The 18,047-nt window shown below is 41.2% G+C and overlaps 1 protein-coding gene across 17 annotated transcripts in view; it reads right to left on the minus strand.

Moving 5' to 3' along the window:
* Positions 1-638: 638 nt before the first annotated feature.
* Positions 639-18,047, minus strand: part of NCOA7 (nuclear receptor coactivator 7) — a 98,225-nt gene continuing 80,816 nt past the window's right edge. For 16 of the 17 annotated variants that reach the window (XM_054195781.1, XM_054195778.1, XM_054195771.1 and 13 more), the window contains 6 exons: positions 10,656-10,803; positions 6,116-6,241; positions 5,483-5,635; positions 4,843-4,938; positions 4,224-4,297; positions 639-2,947 (listed from right to left, as the gene is read on the minus strand). In XM_054195781.1, the coding sequence (XP_054051756.1) occupies positions 2,812-2,947; positions 4,224-4,297; positions 4,843-4,938; positions 5,483-5,635; positions 6,116-6,241; positions 10,656-10,803 (733 nt within the window). In that variant the 3' untranslated portion in view covers positions 639-2,811. Of the gene's footprint in view, positions 2,948-4,223; positions 4,298-4,842; positions 4,939-5,482; positions 5,636-6,115; positions 6,242-9,094; positions 10,626-10,655; positions 10,804-18,047 lie in introns of those variants that run through there. The other variant, XM_054195788.1, reaches the window with a different exon arrangement.

Raw genomic sequence — 18,047 nt, forward strand, 5'->3', positions numbered from 1 at the left:
CTGCTGGAGAAGGTGCAGCAAAGGGCTACCAAGATGACTAGGGGACTGGAACACCTCTCTTATGAAGAAAGACTGAGGGATTTCAGTCTCTTCAGTCTGGAAAAAAGACGGCTGAGGGGGGACCTTATCAACACTTATAAATACTTAAAGGGTGGGTGTCAGGAGGATGGGGCCAGGCTCTTTTCAGTGGTGCCCAGCAATAGGACAAGAGGTAATGGGCACAAACTTGAGCAGAGGAAGTTCCACCTAAACATGAGGAGGAACTTCTTTACCCTGAGGGTGGCAGAGCACTGGAACAGGCTGCCCAGAGAGGTGGTGGAGTCTCCGTCCCTGGAGACATTCAAAACCCACCTGGACACATTCCTGTGCAACCTGCTCTAGGTGACCCTGCTCTGGCAGGGGGGTTGGACTAGATGATCTCCAGAAGTCCCTTCCAACCCCTACCATTCTGTGATTCTGTGAACCCAACCAAAAGCTCCCGTCTCCTTAGCCATGTTTCTAAAATATGATAGTGCTGGAATTCTCTTTTGAAGGGGAGGCGTAGGTATTTGTCAGCATAACCTGTAACTTAAGCTGCATCTTTTCATCCTTAAAATGTAGTAAAATCTGTGAATAAAAGAGAAAAGATCTGTAAAAAGTTTCTGAATGCATAAATTCCTTTATTGAAAATATTGTGATAGCACTGCATTACATATATTCAATATTCATGGTTTCAAGGGTCACAGAATTTTGGTTGAACAACACTGTTTTGAATATAGACCACAGCATTTAGATATGCTCTGACAAGGATAATATAATGGAGTAAGTTGTAGGTAGCAATAGTGAAATGTTGAACTTGGTTGGTGTGGATTTTTTTTGTTGTTGGTTTTTTTTTTTTTTTTTTTTTTTAAGTGGTCTGCCACCATTTAAAAGAGCAAACACTATTAGATATTCCCGGTATTTTCAAAGCATTATTCTGTTAGCAACTTCCAAAATATTTTACAGCATTACCAATAAGAACTTTACTTATGGCTGTAGCAGACCACGTAGAAGGGAAGTGTGAAAAGCTCACGTGCAGCGTGTTACAGGCTTACTTTTATAGCATTGGTTTTTAGACTGTGAAATTTCTGTGCAGGATTACGATTTAGTAATGTTTTTGAAAAAAAAAAAAAAACAAAACACTTGGCTGCCTTTCTTTTTTTTTTTTTTAAATTGATTCAAAAAGGGAAGAACAGTAACTAAATTCAGTTGTATTACTCAGTTAATAATATTCCAATACTAAACTGTACTGTTTAATGCATGGAAGCACACTACCGTTTCTAAAATCTGCCTTTCTCAGGACCATGACACATTCAAATCTAAGGGCAGAACAGCGTCCTAACGTTATTTGGGTCTGAATTGTGTAAACAAAACCACAGCTTCATGCGAAAGCAGAATTCTTTAGCAAACAGTGGAGGGTGCCAGTCCTCTGCCACATTCTCCCTATTTACTGAAATTTTCGTTTTGTAACATAGTCTTTTCTGTTCAGCATTGAGGGCGGAGGGCAAAACGTATCTGAATATTTAATGAAACACAAAGAAGAATATTTAGTTGCCTGTCAAATCCTAAGCCAGCCTGTTGCTTCAAGTCCTTTTCGGGAAGGAAATCATATATATATATATATATATGTAATTACTAAGCAAACAAGTCACTGACATGACCTGGCCTGTTAGGGAAATAGCATTCTTTAAATCTCAATTATATTTTCTCCTTAACAAAGCAGTTATTTTTCAATTTGTAGAGAAGTGCTTGTAAAAGCACAGTGGGTGGCTTATTTTGAATCATTTGGTGATGATACAGAAAAAACAATCCTCTCAGAAATGTCCTTCGTAAACAGTCAAATAATACTAGGGCAGATGCTCAGAGCATGCTGTCCCAATTCTGTTGGCTGCAACAGAGCTGATACGGTCTACACCACGTGGCAGTTTGCCCAATCTCTCCATACACTGCCAAAATAATAACCTGTTAACAGGAATGTGGCAGCAGAGTTAATAAGAAGCACTATCCACCTTCTCCCTCATCTCAGAAAAAAAGCAAAACAAAACAGAATTATGCACTCAAATGTTTCTGCCAGAAAACAAACCCTCTAATTAGGGTAAAATGAAAACCAAATCTCATTTACAAAATAAAAATATAAAAATTAACTTCAGAAATCAAATCAATTGATTCAGAATAAATGCCAATGCATAAGAAACCTACCTGAATAGTAATTATTTATCAAATTGAGATTTGAAACATTAAAAGAAAAAACTCATAGCTAATACATTTACAAAAAAGAAATCTGCTATACAATAATAATAAATAAAAAGATTTTAAAAACATGTTCCCTTAAGTGCTGTGTACACCTATTTGTGATTCTTTTCCATGGCAAACAATATGCTGTAGATTTTGGTAAAGTAACCTTTTATTTTTGGTTAGCATTTGTACGTTGAACATAAATACACATGGAATGTACTAGACAGTTACTAGTTTTCCCACAGGATCTTTTTCACAGTTACAGAAAGAGTTTTCAACTTACACACCATGAATGTTTCCATAAGCATTGTATCTTCGATGGAAGAGTGTTGGGAGGAGGAAGTAAAAAACACTTCAGCCCGATCTCTTACTGTTCTGTCTCTTACTGCCTCTCAAAACCAGCTCTGTTTTTTCTTGAGTTGGTTGGGGTTTTTTTTTTTGCGTAGTCATGCTCTGGTACAAACTTGAGGAGAAAGCGTGTAACACTGTGAGGCAGCCTGCACCTTCTAGTTAGCTTTTAAGTGCCTAATGGATCCAGTCCTTAAGGCAGTCAATATTTCATTCAAATGTCCATACTTCTACATCTTGTATTATGAAATCTTCTTTCTTAGATAAGATGTCATTATTGAAGGTGCTGCAGGAGTTGCTTCGCCCATGATACAAATCTGCATCTAACCATAAGCCAAACCGGCCACTGAAAAGGAAATACATGACAAATTTCAGGTTATATATGATAGTAAAAATACCAGAAGCTGCAGAAACAACCAGAGAAGCGATATGGAGGAATCTAGGTAATTCTGAGGACCTCGTAGACTGAATAGTGTCCTGGTTCCGGTGGGGATAGGGTTAACTTTTCCTGGTATTCCATGCCATGTGAGCCACGCCCACCCTGAGCTGCCGGGGGAGGGGGCAGGAAGTTGCTGCTTAAAAGCGGGCTGGGGCGGCCCCGGTCCGGCCGGCGAGCGGCGAGCGGCGGGGGGAGCGGCGGTTCCGTAATCGCGTTTGTATATTCCCCTATCCGTGTTGTTTTTGTTGTTGTTGTTGTTGTTTGCCTGTTCCCTTTGCTGTTCTGTTAAACTGCCTTTGTCTCAACCCAAGAGTCTTGCCTTTTCTTACGATTCTTCCTGTGTTTGGAAGGCACGAGCGAGCAACACGTGGTTCTTTGTTGCCATCTGAGGCTAAACCACGGCAATAGTGACAAGCTTGACCCTGGCAAAGCGCTTGCCAAGAATCTCACAGAGCAGTTCCCCTGCTTTTGTTCACACTAGCAAGCAGGGCAGAGCGCAGGACTGAGCACACACCTGCATGCCCCCGTGCCATTCAGCGGTTTGCACCAGCGGCTGTGGCTGACACCGGGGTGTGGATGTCAGGGTCCCTTCCCTGGCTGTTCAGGTGTGGACATGGCCCCTTGTGGTGTGGGAGGAAGAGGAGCAGTGTTTGTACACTCCCGATGCAAACCATGCCCAGACATCCTGTGGTGCAGCCTACAGTCAGCTTTAGTTAGTCGTATCACCTTAGCCCTTGATTTCATACCCACTGACCTCTGAAATTTAGGACCTGATTAAGCACTGTCTGTATCCTTGCTCTGTGTAGCATCAGAATAATGACAATTTAATAAGGATCACATGAGAAACCTTAGAAGCTAATGGCAGAACTGCCACTAGAGATTATCTTCCAGTGACAAACCTATTCAGCAATGAGACATGTATCTACCCAAAACATCTGGTTTTTTTCCGATCTCAAAAAAAAAAAAAAAAATACACTTACTTGCCCAACATCATTCACTCTCTTTAAGCAATGGAAATTGCTCTGAGTCTATAACAGAAATCAGATTGCTGTGCTATCTGCCCTAAACAGTTTACTAAAAGTTCAGCCATTTTACTGATTAGTTTTTCTTGCAACTACTATCGTCCCTATTCTCACTAAAAAAAAAAAAAGTTAGCTACATGATTTGAAAACCAGTCACTCACCCTCCACCTCCGAGCTCCAGAGAGCTGGTGTCTCCGTTGATGAAGTAGGTGTTCTCTCCACTCCATTTGAATACCTGGGGGGTAACCAAATATATTTGGACTGTGACGATTCTCGTATAACTACTGGAGACTGACTCTTAGGCAGGTACTTTTTGGTGTGGTCGTATTTTATTTTATTTTTTTCTTGAAGGGGGAAGAGGCAGAGGAAATAGGTAGAAAGTAAAGGAACAATACATATTTAAAATTATGAACAAGGCACCTCAATCCTTTTAAAAATTCTGCTTGCATCTCTAAATCAACAGGCATTCTGTTAAAAAGGAACAATGAGTTCAATACTGAAAAATGCATAAGCCATGAACATTAAGGGGTATTCTTACTCCTCCCTGCTTCCCCCTTCAAACCACTTAAAACTCTCTCCTCACCCTTACAGACCGTCCTCTCAGCACTTCAGATAATTACAGCCACTTCTGCTAAAAACATTGCATCAAAGCAATAAGTGATTAACTGCATTCATCAACAGGCAGCACATCTTCTAAACACAAATATGCTGTCTTCATAAAAATCTGATAAATGTTTCAGGAGTGGAATCCCTTATTTGAGAAAGTGAACACCTGCTTACCTTGAAATTTGGACTGAATGTGTAGAGGAATGTTTCTCCAGTACCATAGTAATGGTCACTAAACCTGAAGGGATGTGTAGCATACGCTCCAAATATCTGTCAGAATAAAATAATTAAACGACTTTTGAGGACAACAAAATTCAAGAAAAAAAACCCCCACAAACATTTCAAAATACTTTCTAAAGAACAACTGAACTGGTGTTTCACGTTAGAAGAACCAACCAGTAAAGGACATCAGATGAGCAAGGACTCCTGCAAATCTTTTGTATCCTACAAGTTAAAAGCCAGATGACAACAATGGCAACAAGAATGCTGACTCCAAGAGCTACTGAAGTACTAGACCTCTACAGAAGCATTATTTGTGACAGCTTGTTAACTGAGAAACTTAAGGAAGATACTTCCATGGGCACTATTAAAAGGAGCACTCATTGCAATTAGGAAGCTTGGGAGGGGTATTTCTATTAGTGTTGATGTACTTCCCTGCCTGTAAGTTTATTTTAAGCAGTAGAAAATATAAAAGAAAACACTAATATCTTATTTCGGTATGATGTCACTTCACAGTATGACTACCGCTTCATAGTCATCACTTTTTATAATGTTGCCCTTTCAGTCTAACCCCCACAGAACAAGCACTCCTTACCTGGTTGTCCATATCCTTGATAACAAGGAGAACCGGACTGTCAAGAGATGCTGATTTACGGTACAGAGTCTTCAGGCTAGTCCCATGCTCCAGTGTGCTGTATGCGAGCCGCCATGGATATCCCTGCACCCGTGCAGGCAAGTGCCGGGCAAGCTGGGCAACAGACAGAGGGGAAATGGTTACACATTCAACAGGCTGGGCCACAGGTAGTGCCCCAGATTATTCCCTTGTGGCAGGGACTTCTGAGCCAAAAAGTGACTTTCAAAGGAGCAGCTGATGCCAGCAGCTTAACATTTCCGCTACATGCATGTGGCCTTGTACTGAGCCCAACTGTCTGCGTTCACATCACCTGTGAAAGATATTTCAAAACTGGCACCTCCTCTCCAAGCACTGAAAGAGTTGCCAGCCCTCAATATCACAAATCAAACTCCAGAGTTGCAAAACACAACAATAAGCTTTCCAGGTGAGCCAGTGATGCAGCAAAGAGGACCTTGCACAAGGACACTCTAACATACTAACTACTTTCCAAACTTTTCAAAAGCATTGGTATTGCCTCCAGAAGGCAGAATGTCCCACACTTGGCAAAAACAGCACCACAGCTAACAAGGAAACTTGAGGTTTTTCTAGCTGTACCTGCTCTATGTGCATGTTTTCCAGGAGAGCGCTGTGATGCTTTAACACAGGCAAAGTATCATCATCGTCTTCTTCACAGTAACTGCAAATGCTCTTTCGTCGTTTTGCTTCTTCTACAGTAATGATCTGAGGCAAGAGAACAAGTGTTCAACCTGAAGCATAGCTCTTACACTGACAATCCTCTGTTGAAGCAAATTAATTTAAAACAACATACTCCTCATCTGTCACACTGCACAGAGCAAAACCACTGTATGGGATGCTTCTATCAAGCACAGGCAGCCTTAACCAAATGGAGAAAATCTTAACCGGCAAGGTGTCTTTTGAAACATTGAGGTAACCAGGTGACATAATGTGGTCGGTCTCAGGCATACTTGGTCCCAAGGCAGAAAGCACACTACACGCATCTGAACTAGATGTCCTGTGGGAGTCTAAATGAGGAGGACACAGAAGCTTCTTTGTTTTCTCTTATGCAGCTAGTTGAGGACATGAATTATTTTCTCAGGTGCTAATGCATAAGAATATGAAGACGTTTAAAATTTCACTTCTCCTTTTAATAAAACAGCAGCTTTCCCCTGGTTTTCTTTACTGACAGACATGGTTTTGTGTGTACAAACTGAAACAGAATGAATAAAGCAAAGACATAAAAATGTAAATCAACTTGACAGATACGTCAAAGTTCTGTCTTGTAGGGAATGTACCAAGTAAGGTTTTGACCATACAGTTTACGTAAGTTCTTGAAAATACTAATTCTAAGAGTCAAGGTCTTTATAAAATACATTCTTAGTTGAAAACAATCAAACAGCTGTTTGGAAACTTCTATATATTCCTTTGCTTAAGACTTTATAAAGAGAGCACATTGTAATATTTTAAAAGGTGAGTCCATATAAGTATTACTAACATCAGGTTTGAATTTAAATACTTATAAAACTACAGATAAGCCACACTACCTTTTCCCATAAAGCTGGAAACAAATGAGAATTCAAGCCCATACACTTAATACTTATCTATAAAAGGACTCAGCAGCCCACAAGGTGCTGAGAGAGACAGGGGACAAACTCTGAACCCCACGTGGCACAGGCAGCAAAGAGGAGCCCAAACGTGGCGCAGGGCAGGAGCTTCCAGGCTGGCAGCACCCACGGTGCCCGGAGCTCACCACAGAGGGGGACACTGCCTCACCCCTCAGTGGTAGTGGCCTGGGTGTCCTGACTCCCACTGAGCTGCTGCTGGGGTGCTCGGCCTCCTGGCTGGCAGAGAACATCATCTAGCACAGCTGGAAAGCTGCTAATCCTTCAGTATGGCTCAGGGTGCTTAGCAAGCAACAGGAGCCTTGGCTCTGCACAGCAGCAGGAGGTGAGATGAAGCACAGCATGCCCGGCAGCAGGGATTTAGCTGGGGTTGGGTGCCACAATAGCCAACAGAAAGCAGCAGCAAGAGCTCAGACTGATGAGAAAGAAAAGGGGAAGCAAGGAGGCCGAGCTACAAAACAACCAGGAAATCTTAAACCGCCTTCCTTCCATGAGCATGCCACCACAGAGGTCTTAGGAGTAGGAACCTTAAAGATGTGGCTGCAGAGCATGCTGCACCGCTGCCACACATCTCCCTGCAAATATGGGTTCCAAACAACTTTCACGTTACACATGGATAAAGTTTTGCATAACTCCTCTGCGCCTTCAGGATCACTGCTTGAACTTGCAGAAGCTGTCAACAGCCGAGACAATTGCCAAGAAGTGCCTGGAGGTCCTACACACACCTGCCCTACAGGCGAGAACGCAAATACTCTGGACTGACTCCAGGTGCGGATTTAACCACACCACAAAGCACAGAAGCAGCTTTTCATGAAGACCAGAACTGGTGAGGAGTTCACTGTGGGCAAGACAAAGCCCTAACAACGTCAGTCACACCTAGCATCTCCCCTGGGAAGTGAACAACAACATCCGCTGCACGCACTCACCTGCAGCCGCCTGGAGCTGAGCCACCCTAAGCAGGGCACCCGGGCACTGGTGCCCCAACACACACAGCGGGGTGAGGAAAAGGCTGGAAGGACCACCACAAGGCAAAATCCAGCCTGCAGAATGAAGCTCGTCACGTACCTCCGCGCACCCAGACAATACAGGTATTTCTGCTGATGATAGTGCAAGAGCCGTACAGCTGCACCCTGCCCCTCCAGCCCAGGCTCAGTAGGGTCTAGTCCTGGGTCTTCTGAGACTGGAGGGAATCCTGTGCTGGAAATTTTTTGATATGGCCAATTTCAGGGAAAGTTTGCACTGCAAAGTTAAGATCAATTTAAAAAAGCCCACCAAACTCTAAAGGAGAATAGTCCTGCTTTTATCCTTGTTCCTTTTCCACCTCCTGAATGGTTTTCCTTCCCTCCGCATCTCCCAGGTCATAATTTTATTTTACTTTTTTTTTTTTTTTTAAATGAACACCTTTTTCATCTTCTATTAAAAGTATCCAATTCCTCTTTCAAAGGCTGTTTTCTAGGACTAGTCTCCTCCCAGGAGCAGGAGGCAAGGTATCACAGTAAATCAACCGGCAACAGGTATTTGTAGCAAAATGCAACACAGACAAAAAACTCAGACACAGGCAACCACAGAAAAGCTATTAACACAGCTGTAAATTGCAAATCGACTGCAAAGACAGACAAGCCTCCCTCTTCACTGCATAGGTATCTATTCAGTCTGTAACTGAAGTGCACATTTGAATGAAGTTCTGAGTCAATACTTGCAAAAAAAGGTATTTACAGACCACACAAAGATCAGGTATTTACAGACCACACAAAGGCAGAAACAGATGAAAAGAATCAACGACTACAGAAAGTGGATATACAAAATCTTTTTAAGATTTTTTTACTGAGAAAGCAAGCCGCCTGTGATGGAAATACCCTGTTAAAATTTATCTGAGTTTGGAGCACATGTTTTACTAGGACAGAAGTGCTGTATCAGATCCACGCTATTCAAACAGGGACACAGTTCAACATACCTCCACAAAAGGTTCCTCCTGGTCAGATCTGGCGTAGTAAAGAATTCGAATATTCAAAGGCATTTGTTTCCCTTTCATCATCTATGAGTTTATTCTGCAGTATCCACTACAATTCCCTGCTCTAGTGGCAAGAGCTCTCGCCCAAAAACAGGACAGATGGCTACTGACCACGGCACGCTGTGATAAAATTGCTTATATACTTCCCTACAATCATACTTTCTGTTTCCCCACAAGGGAGAGTGAAACTTTCACAGTAATCATGCCCAAATTTGGACTTTCAATTGAGATTTCCTGGCAGACCTACTTTAAATTTGTAAAGCTTGAATATATTACAAATAAAAGAGACATACCTTTAAGAAGCTGATTCCAGCTAATTCTTCTCTCAATACATATTTAAATAAAACAATGAGATACAAAGCTCCCGGTGTGGCCAGATGTCTCTCCCACCTCTGTTTTTCAGATCACTGGCCCTCCTCCTTCATTTTGGTTTTATGAAAATGGCATGCAAATAACAACTGAACAGTGAAATCTAGTGCAATATATGACTGCACCCAGCTCTGAGCAAAACAAGGAATGTAGACACTTTTTTTCCCCCCCACTTGCAGTTCACAAAGTACCAACGTTAAGAAACTACAAAACCGTAGAAACAAAATCTATGTGGGATTAGAGGTGATGTTGCTACATTTCAAATGACAAGCGCCACCCCTGAGCTCTGCTTTTGAATAGAACAACATACTTTGAAGATAGAAATGGTTAAAAAAAAAAAAAAAAGAGGGCAGTAGAACTTTAAAGATAAGTTTATGTTTAAGACAAAGAATCAGATCACTTTTTAAATCACCATCAAGATTATTTCCCACTTAGGGATTTCTCTGTTTTTTAATTTAACCCATATCCTTAGCACAGCAAGTCCTTCAGCATTCAGAAATATCATCAGAAAACGTGTGAGAGCTTATTTCCCTTAGAAAATAGTCTTTGTATACACAAGAGACAGGCAGATAACAAACACAGGCACGCCAGGAAGTTAAAACAGATTCCAAAAGCCTGTGCATTGAAAAAGTTAAAGTCCCAGTCTAAAACCTATCCAATATTCAAACAGTATTGCTGTGTGCACCTGAGAAACAAAGGTATGGCACAACATGACATACCAATCCATTTCAACCAGCACACAGGAGTCTCTGTTGGTGTTCATGTGTCTACATGCATTTTGGAGGTTTTATTCGTAGCATATAAATACAATACAAATTTAGCAATGCTGACTACATACACCTGTAGAGTTTTGCAAAAGGCTAACATCACATAATCAAAACATTTACACAACTTCTGCTGGTTGCACACCACAGAGCTCCCAGCCTGCTCTTTCTAGGTAGGGAAGAAAGGAGCACAGAAGAAATATGAGTACATTCGTGAAGACAGATACAAGCCTTGAGGAGACTTCTCTATGAAGCAGAAAGCATTATAAAGAAATACCATAAAAACCATCAAAAGAGTAGCTGCTGAGATTCTTAACAGGGGATGCACACTTGCTATGCACATGCTTCATACAATGACAGAAAGCACTCACCTCCCAGCTTTTAGTAGTGGGCTCACTGAAGAAGTTGTCTATCATGTCAAGCTCCTCTTTTTCTACCACAACAAAACCTTGCTCTTTGGCATCTTTCCCATATATTTCTGGTGACCACTGAACAAAAAATGTGTACAAGTGATCCACCCTGTAAACAGAAGAGGAAGAGACAACGGTTGTGCAGTGGTCCATGAACACAGCACTGCCATGTAGTGCTGAGGTTCTGCCCAATGACAAAGAAGGGATGCAAGTAGGATACCCGTGTACTTCCACCCTCCCGTACCACACAAGGTAACAGCTCCTTCCACCTGGCAGCCTGAAGCATTTCAAGGTCTCTCTGCTTCCCATCCCCACCACATTTTTTTTTTCTCCCTTTGCTATACCTGCAGCCAAAGCATCATGGAAAAACTAAGTTGCTCATCCACTCCCACACAATTCGTATTAAGAGGACAAATTGTTTGGTATTAGAGCATGCTCACAAAAATTAAGTCCATAAGAAAACCTCACTTTAATTATTTAGTTTGACCTCCTGCATAAACCAAGCCGTAAGATACCATCAGTAAAGTCTGCACCACATTTCTAGCTGCCCTCTAAAAGTTATAGAGGCCAACAACAAAACAATTCTTCATTCTGTTAGAATAATGAAAACAAGCAGTTACGGACAGCTTCGCTAATGATATAGTACCAGCAGTGTATGCGCTTCCATAAATGTAGTCAGCTCTCAATCACTGTCTTTAAAGAGTTGTTCTTTGGCAACAACCATAACAAACAGTGAAGCCATTTCTAAAGAAGGAATTTATGTAGTGTATTAAAATTAAAATGAACACATGCAATTTCAAACAGGAATACGATAGTGGATCTACTGTACAAGAAGCTGAACTGCCAGCAAAAAGAAAATCAAACCCTAATTAAAGAGGGCAGATAGCAAGATAGTAAGTACTTATGACACAGGATCTTTCTCCAGCTATTTACCAGAAAGTTTTGCCTGGCAATTCCTCGATCCCTACTAACCAAGAAAAATTGTAGAGAAATTATGAAAATTTCCCTGTATTATTTCCAGTTAATTGGATCTATATATATGCACAAATAGTCTTAAAACACCATTTCAGCACTGTTGGATTCTGTTTAGGGCCACTAGTATAATTCCAGCGATCTTACCAATCAAGTCTACATTTTTTGTTCTACACTCCTACCAGTGAGGGCCAGAGTCTGATGTCAATTCTAACTGCATAAACTGACAGCCCTGAAATTGTTTCCCGCTCATGACAGCTACACTAATTCACAGTCAAAGTGAAAGGGCTTGACTCACTTTGGCCTCAAGAAATTTACATCCAATTTCCACTACCCTCAGAAAAAATAAAGGATTGACTTTGCTTCATCATGGAAATGTCCTCTTAACCATGAAAAAGGAATAAATTAGCATTGCCATCAGATTTTTTACCTTCTCCTTTGCACATTCACAAATGCTTCTGTGGTGCATGGCTAACAGATGTTCTAGCAGAGCTTAAATTTTTGTTATCAAGTAAGAACTATCCCTGTGAAACATTTTTAACATATACAACCAAATACGGTTTTAGTACAATTGTCCTGAATTTGTGAACACCCAACATTAGTTCCTGAGGCCTCAGCAGCACCACTTCATGAAGAACAACTAAGGTAGCTAACGTTGATATCAAAGTAAAAATTTTAGCTGCTGTTCATTCCTCTGCAGCAACAGACACACGAGAGATCAAGGTAGTACTGTGCAAACAATCAGTCTTTGGGACAGTTCTTGCCAATAATTGCCTGGAAGAGACTAAAAGAGGGTCACACTCCTATTGCCATGGGTTCTCCCCTTCTTTGTGAGAAGCCACATGATTGCTTGCAAGTTTGCATAGATCTAAACACAGTGACCTATGGAAGGCACTTCTAAAAGCCTTATCATCTCATTTTAGTCAAGACCTTTTTCTTCTAACTGCAGAAGTTTTCCAACATCAATAGGTCCCACTCAGCATGCCCCATTCCTCTTTTGACTTGCTCATAGAGGCTTCGGAAAGAGCAGTATGATCATCTCTTTACTAACTAATGTGAGTTTTAACTGAAAGAGACATTTAAATTGAGCACTGCGTATTTCATGTACAGTAGTACTAGTCTGGAAAGCTAACTAAATTCCTACAAATCCCTATTAAAGAATAATAAAACTCACGGTTGCTGCTGTCTGGCTAAGATCGGTTTGAAAGCACATTCATGCAGGTGAGTGGATGAGAGCAGCATACTCTCATCTCTGAATCACAGAACATATTTAGGTTGTAAGGCACCTCTGGAGATCATCTAGGCCAACTTCTGTTTACAGTAGAGTCAACGTCCAAGACAGAGAAGGCTGCAGAGTCTTGTCCATTTGCAGTTGTGAAAATCTCCAACAGAGATTCCACAATCTCTCCAAGCAACCTGTTCCATGCATAACCAGTTCAATTTTTTTTTCCTTCTACCTAATCACAATTTCCTCCAGTGCAAGAGCATGTGATCCGAGAAGGTGCCATCCTACTTTTTTCTTGCCTGACATCCTTTTTTTCACCACGTGTCCAAAAAGAAGAGGGGAGTAACCACCACCCAAGCTGTTAGCTATGCTCTTCCTTAGGTGGGCCAACAAGACATGAAGCCTTCATTATTGCAAAGACACACTGCTGACTTATGTTGAGTTTGGTCTCAACTTCTCCATCTCCTTTTCTGCAGGGCTGCTCCCCAGGCCACCTATCCCCAGACTGTACCACTGCAGGTACTGTTCCACCCCAGGTGCACAACTTTTCCTTTGCCTTTTCTGACCTTCCTGATGTTTCTGTCAGCCCATTCCTCTGTGTTGAGGTCCCTCTGAACAGCAGCCCTCCCCACCAATGTATGAACACTCCCCAGATTTGGCATCGTGCCCCGAAACGACAAAGTTGTATTCTGTCCCAATGTCGCTGATGAAGGCATTAAACAGTATCAATCCCCAAGGAACACCACTTGCACCTGGCTGCCACTCAGACTATCTGTGAACCCTTTGAGCCCAATGGTCCAGTCAGTTTTTCACCCACCTGGTAGTCTAGCTGTCCAGGTCACCTCTCTACAGTTTGGCTATGAGGATACTATGGGAGATTGTGTTGGAAGCCTTACTAAGGTCACGGTAAAACAACAATCCTTTGCTCTCCCCTTGTTCGCAGAGCTAGCCATCTCAGAGATGGTTGGTAGAAAACCAATTTGCCCTTGGTAAATCTAAGATAGCTGTTCCTGATCACTTCTTGCCCTCCATGTGCTTGGGAACAGCATCTGTAAGGATGCACTTCCTAATTTTTTCCAGGTACTGAGGTGAAGCTGACTGCCCAGTGCTCCCACAGATCCTCCTCGATTTTTCTAGAGATGGCTGCAGTACTTGTTTTTCCAATTATTAAGGACCTCTCCAAGTGATCATAACCTTTCAAAGGATGATAGAAAGCAGCCTTGCAATAACATCAACCAACTTCCTCAGTACACTCAGAATATTTCCTGTCAGGCCCCACAGACCTGTATATGCTCAGTTTATTTAAGTAGTCCATAACTAAGTTTTCCTCTACCATGGACAGATGCTAAATAAATCCAGACACGCCAAATTTAAGAAGCAGCAGCATAAAACGAGAAACAGATGACTGCAGAAATGAGGTCATTCTGAAAGGGGATGCAGAGCATCGCTCCTCTGTTAATAAAATTATTGGTGGTTATTTCCAAGCTACCAAACTGAAAAAACTGGAGACCATTTTTAAATTGAAAAAACACTGTTTGAGGAACACTTTTACAGCCAACTTGACAGCTGTGAGGAAATTTGTCCTAGAACTCAATAGCTGTTTTGGTGATCACATGCTTATGAGCATGTCATGCACTAACACGGAAATATCAATACAACATAAAATACTTGGAAAGGAATGACTTCAGAAACCTGAAGTTAATCACTCCAGAAAGAAATAGTTCAAAAGGAAAACATGATAACAGGAAACTTCTTTTTTTTAATAAATCTAGGAGACACAAATCAAAAAAGAAAGATTAAATACTGATTAAAGAGGGGACTCCCCCCCAGCTGTAGCCAGATTAAAAGGAAAGTGAATATGCTTACAAATGTGTTCACAGTAAGACACACACAGAGGGCACAAATGTAAAAAGAAAAGTTTATAGTAAAGGATATAAATTCAGTAGAAAACTAATTTTGGAGAGTATAAAACATAACACAAAGATCATGACACCAAAGAGATAAAACCAGTGTAAGGACAAAAGCTTTGTGGAGTATTTACGCTACCACATTGCTTAGTAAACTGGGCACAAGTCAGCCATGACACAAATCCAATCCATTAACAGAAGCATGGGAGAGTGATCCTTCAGCATCAGGACCATCCTAATCATCACCCCTTTATGCAAGCCCTGTGTAAGGGCACGGAAGCATCACATAGGTATTGACTCCAGCCAGTTGTGTTGCAAGTTCTTCCAGATCTCAGCTTCAGCCACATTAACTACAGGGTATTATGCTCTAGATACTAACAGATACTAACATGAGTCACGACCAAGCAACATCTTGTTCCACAAAAGGAAATCCCATAGAAACAGTAACAAAAACCAAACCAGAACTCACCCAACTCCCCAAACCAAACAAAACAAAAAAATCAATGGGACAGGAAGCTAAGACTGAAAAAGAGAAGCAAGGCTCAACCCCTGTTACTTTTCCTCCTTGAAAATCTGCCTGCTCTCAAAAAAGGAACTTCCAAAAAAGAGATGCCCTCTCAGCAGCGTGATCTCAGTGCAACGCCTTTTCCATCAACATCAATGCAAATTACACATTCACAAACCAAACCTGTCTGCCAAATTTATATTATAGATAATCAGTCAGATTTACTTCTTGACTGAAGAACTAGTCAATGCTAAAATGAGGAAATTATTTGTTAGGACACATAAACAAAGAAATTCTGTATTACTATCTCTGTCCCAGTGCAAAGCATTTTCCTCTGCAAAATCTTGAGGAAATCTGTGACATAATTACTGACCTACTACTACTCAAAATTCATTAGGGTGGAAAATCTACATACCTTTTAAACATAAATCCATGTAGAGCACACACAGACTTACCCTCTAATACTGTAAACTATACCCATTGCAAGACTTCTCAGCAAAAAAAAATAAATCAATCTCTCTATTGGTGTCCAAACCCACGGGCGCCTCTCTGCTCAGCTGAACCCAACAAGAAGCTGCCCTAGACTGAGTAATCTCTAGTAATCTGTATATAAGGCAACTTGAGATGTCCATCTCCCCTCTTACGTGTCAAGGCGAGCACCACTGTGATCAAGCAGGCTGTGCAATGCAGCCCTATAGTCATTGATTAACTCAGCCGTGCTGTGTGTGTTATGGGGCAACTCACGCCGAGACACTCTGAGCACCCACAAAGCCATGTAGGAAGAGAGAAAACCCACAACGGCTGCAAAAGGCAAATGACACATAAAACTTCTTGACAGCCTTTATAAAGACTATCAGCCTAACGGTCTTCTCTCTGTATTAATAATGTTTCCAGAGGTTTCCATTAAAAAAAAAAAAAACCACCACCATTACAATTTTAAAAGGTAAGTATGTCTCCCCCCTAGTGTGGTTTTCCTGCAGCCTGCCAAGGGCAGGAAAGCAGCAGCAGTCTGCACTGATGGAAGAGCGGAGGGCTACAGGGCCCAGGCTGAAAATGGAGCCATTTTCACAACTGATGTCAGAAGCTGCTGTAACAGAAAACATTAAGAGATCACGGGAAAGTGTAATTAAATGCAAATGAGAGGAAGATTTAACTTACACAGTGATTATAAACATGCATGCTAATTTCTTCACAATCTCAATCCAGGTTTAGTTTGTTTGGCTTAGTGTTGGGTTTGTGTTTTGGTTTTTTTAATTACTACGAAACATTAAGATGCTGCACAGGCTACTGTGACTGCACTGAACAGAAAAGTGTTTTATTTATGCTGCTTTTTTGGCCAATGAGATAAGAGTGGTATTCTTGATATTTTCATACCTGAATATAAATTGCATTCCAAATGTTTTTAAGTTTAGTAAATTATTTTGATACGTTGTATCAAAAATACATTGCAAAGATATCCCAAATGACCTACTGTCCATGGCACTTCCAAGATACAACACTGATAATTATATACTTACTATACAACACTGGTGCAAGAATATCACCAGCAGGTAGGAAGCAATGCAATTTGCTTTGGAAAGGCATCTGAGAGTTTAGAGAAAACAGTGACTTTTTAGGAAAAGACATGTCTTGCACCAATACAAAGGAGTGGGTCTCACATCTAATTTTTGCCCCAAGTTCTACATGATCTTTTATGCACCCCTGCAGTGTTAAAACAGGTATGCGTGAATAGCGCCAAAACAACCCAATCTTATACCACGTTCACCACTAATTTGATCAAGATCTGAACAGCAGCCCTGACAGCAAAGATCTGGCCTGTCAGCCAGCACAGCCAGGTGCTGTGGCAACAGCTCACTGCAGAAATTACTTTTTCCTCATTCTAAAAACTGAAGTATAAACCAGATGTCAACACTTCAGTTTATATATGGGTTAGGTCCCCTCACGATTGAGAAAATGACAAATAGAGAAGCTGTTTTGCAAGTTTGTAGTAAGAAGCTTAATAGATTTACCTGTTGCACAAAGCAATGATCAGAGGCGACCTCACTTCAGCTCAGCAGCTTTATTCAACATTAGATACGCTATCCCCAAAACTGACCTTGTGTTATATTACAGCATCACCCCAACTCCTTGAAGTATTTACTCACGCTTCAACCTAGAATTTTCTGAACCTGCCCTTTTGCAATCCCTGAAGAGCCAAGGACTCGGTTCAGCAGATAGCTTTTGGTTTACTTGCTATCTCCAGCTACACTCCCGATGGCCACATTCCAGCTGGATTAAACCTCTCCCCCTCCTCCCCTGGGTCAGCAACTTCCACACTACTGGTCTTCTCAAAACACTCATTTCTAAAATACAAGAAATAAGCACTTAAATGAACACACATGCTACAAATTTGAAAATAAAACATACTGAAAAATTATTTTAAAAAAGAAAAAAACGTGACTGCATCTTAAAGAGCAATCTCTGAGATTAATCACCAGTTAATACCAGTCTTCACTCCTGGTATCTAATTCACCGGAAGTGTGATCACTGATTTCCCTATTTTGGTTCATCAAAAGACTGGAGAGTTGCTCTAGCTGCCATCTAGCAAAAGAAGGACCAGGGATTTGATTCCTCACAGCCAGTGAAAATTCTCGGGTGATTTATGTGGAAAATTACAGGCCTTCACTTTTTTTTTTTTTTCTTTTTGCTGTAGTAGTATTTATGCATACATACACATTTATAGGCACATAAAACATTTAACAGGT

Source organism: Rissa tridactyla, chromosome 3 (assembly GCF_028500815.1).
Source record: "Rissa tridactyla isolate bRisTri1 chromosome 3, bRisTri1.patW.cur.20221130, whole genome shotgun sequence".
In the NCBI taxonomy this organism is placed as follows: domain Eukaryota; kingdom Metazoa; phylum Chordata; class Aves; order Charadriiformes; family Laridae; genus Rissa; species Rissa tridactyla.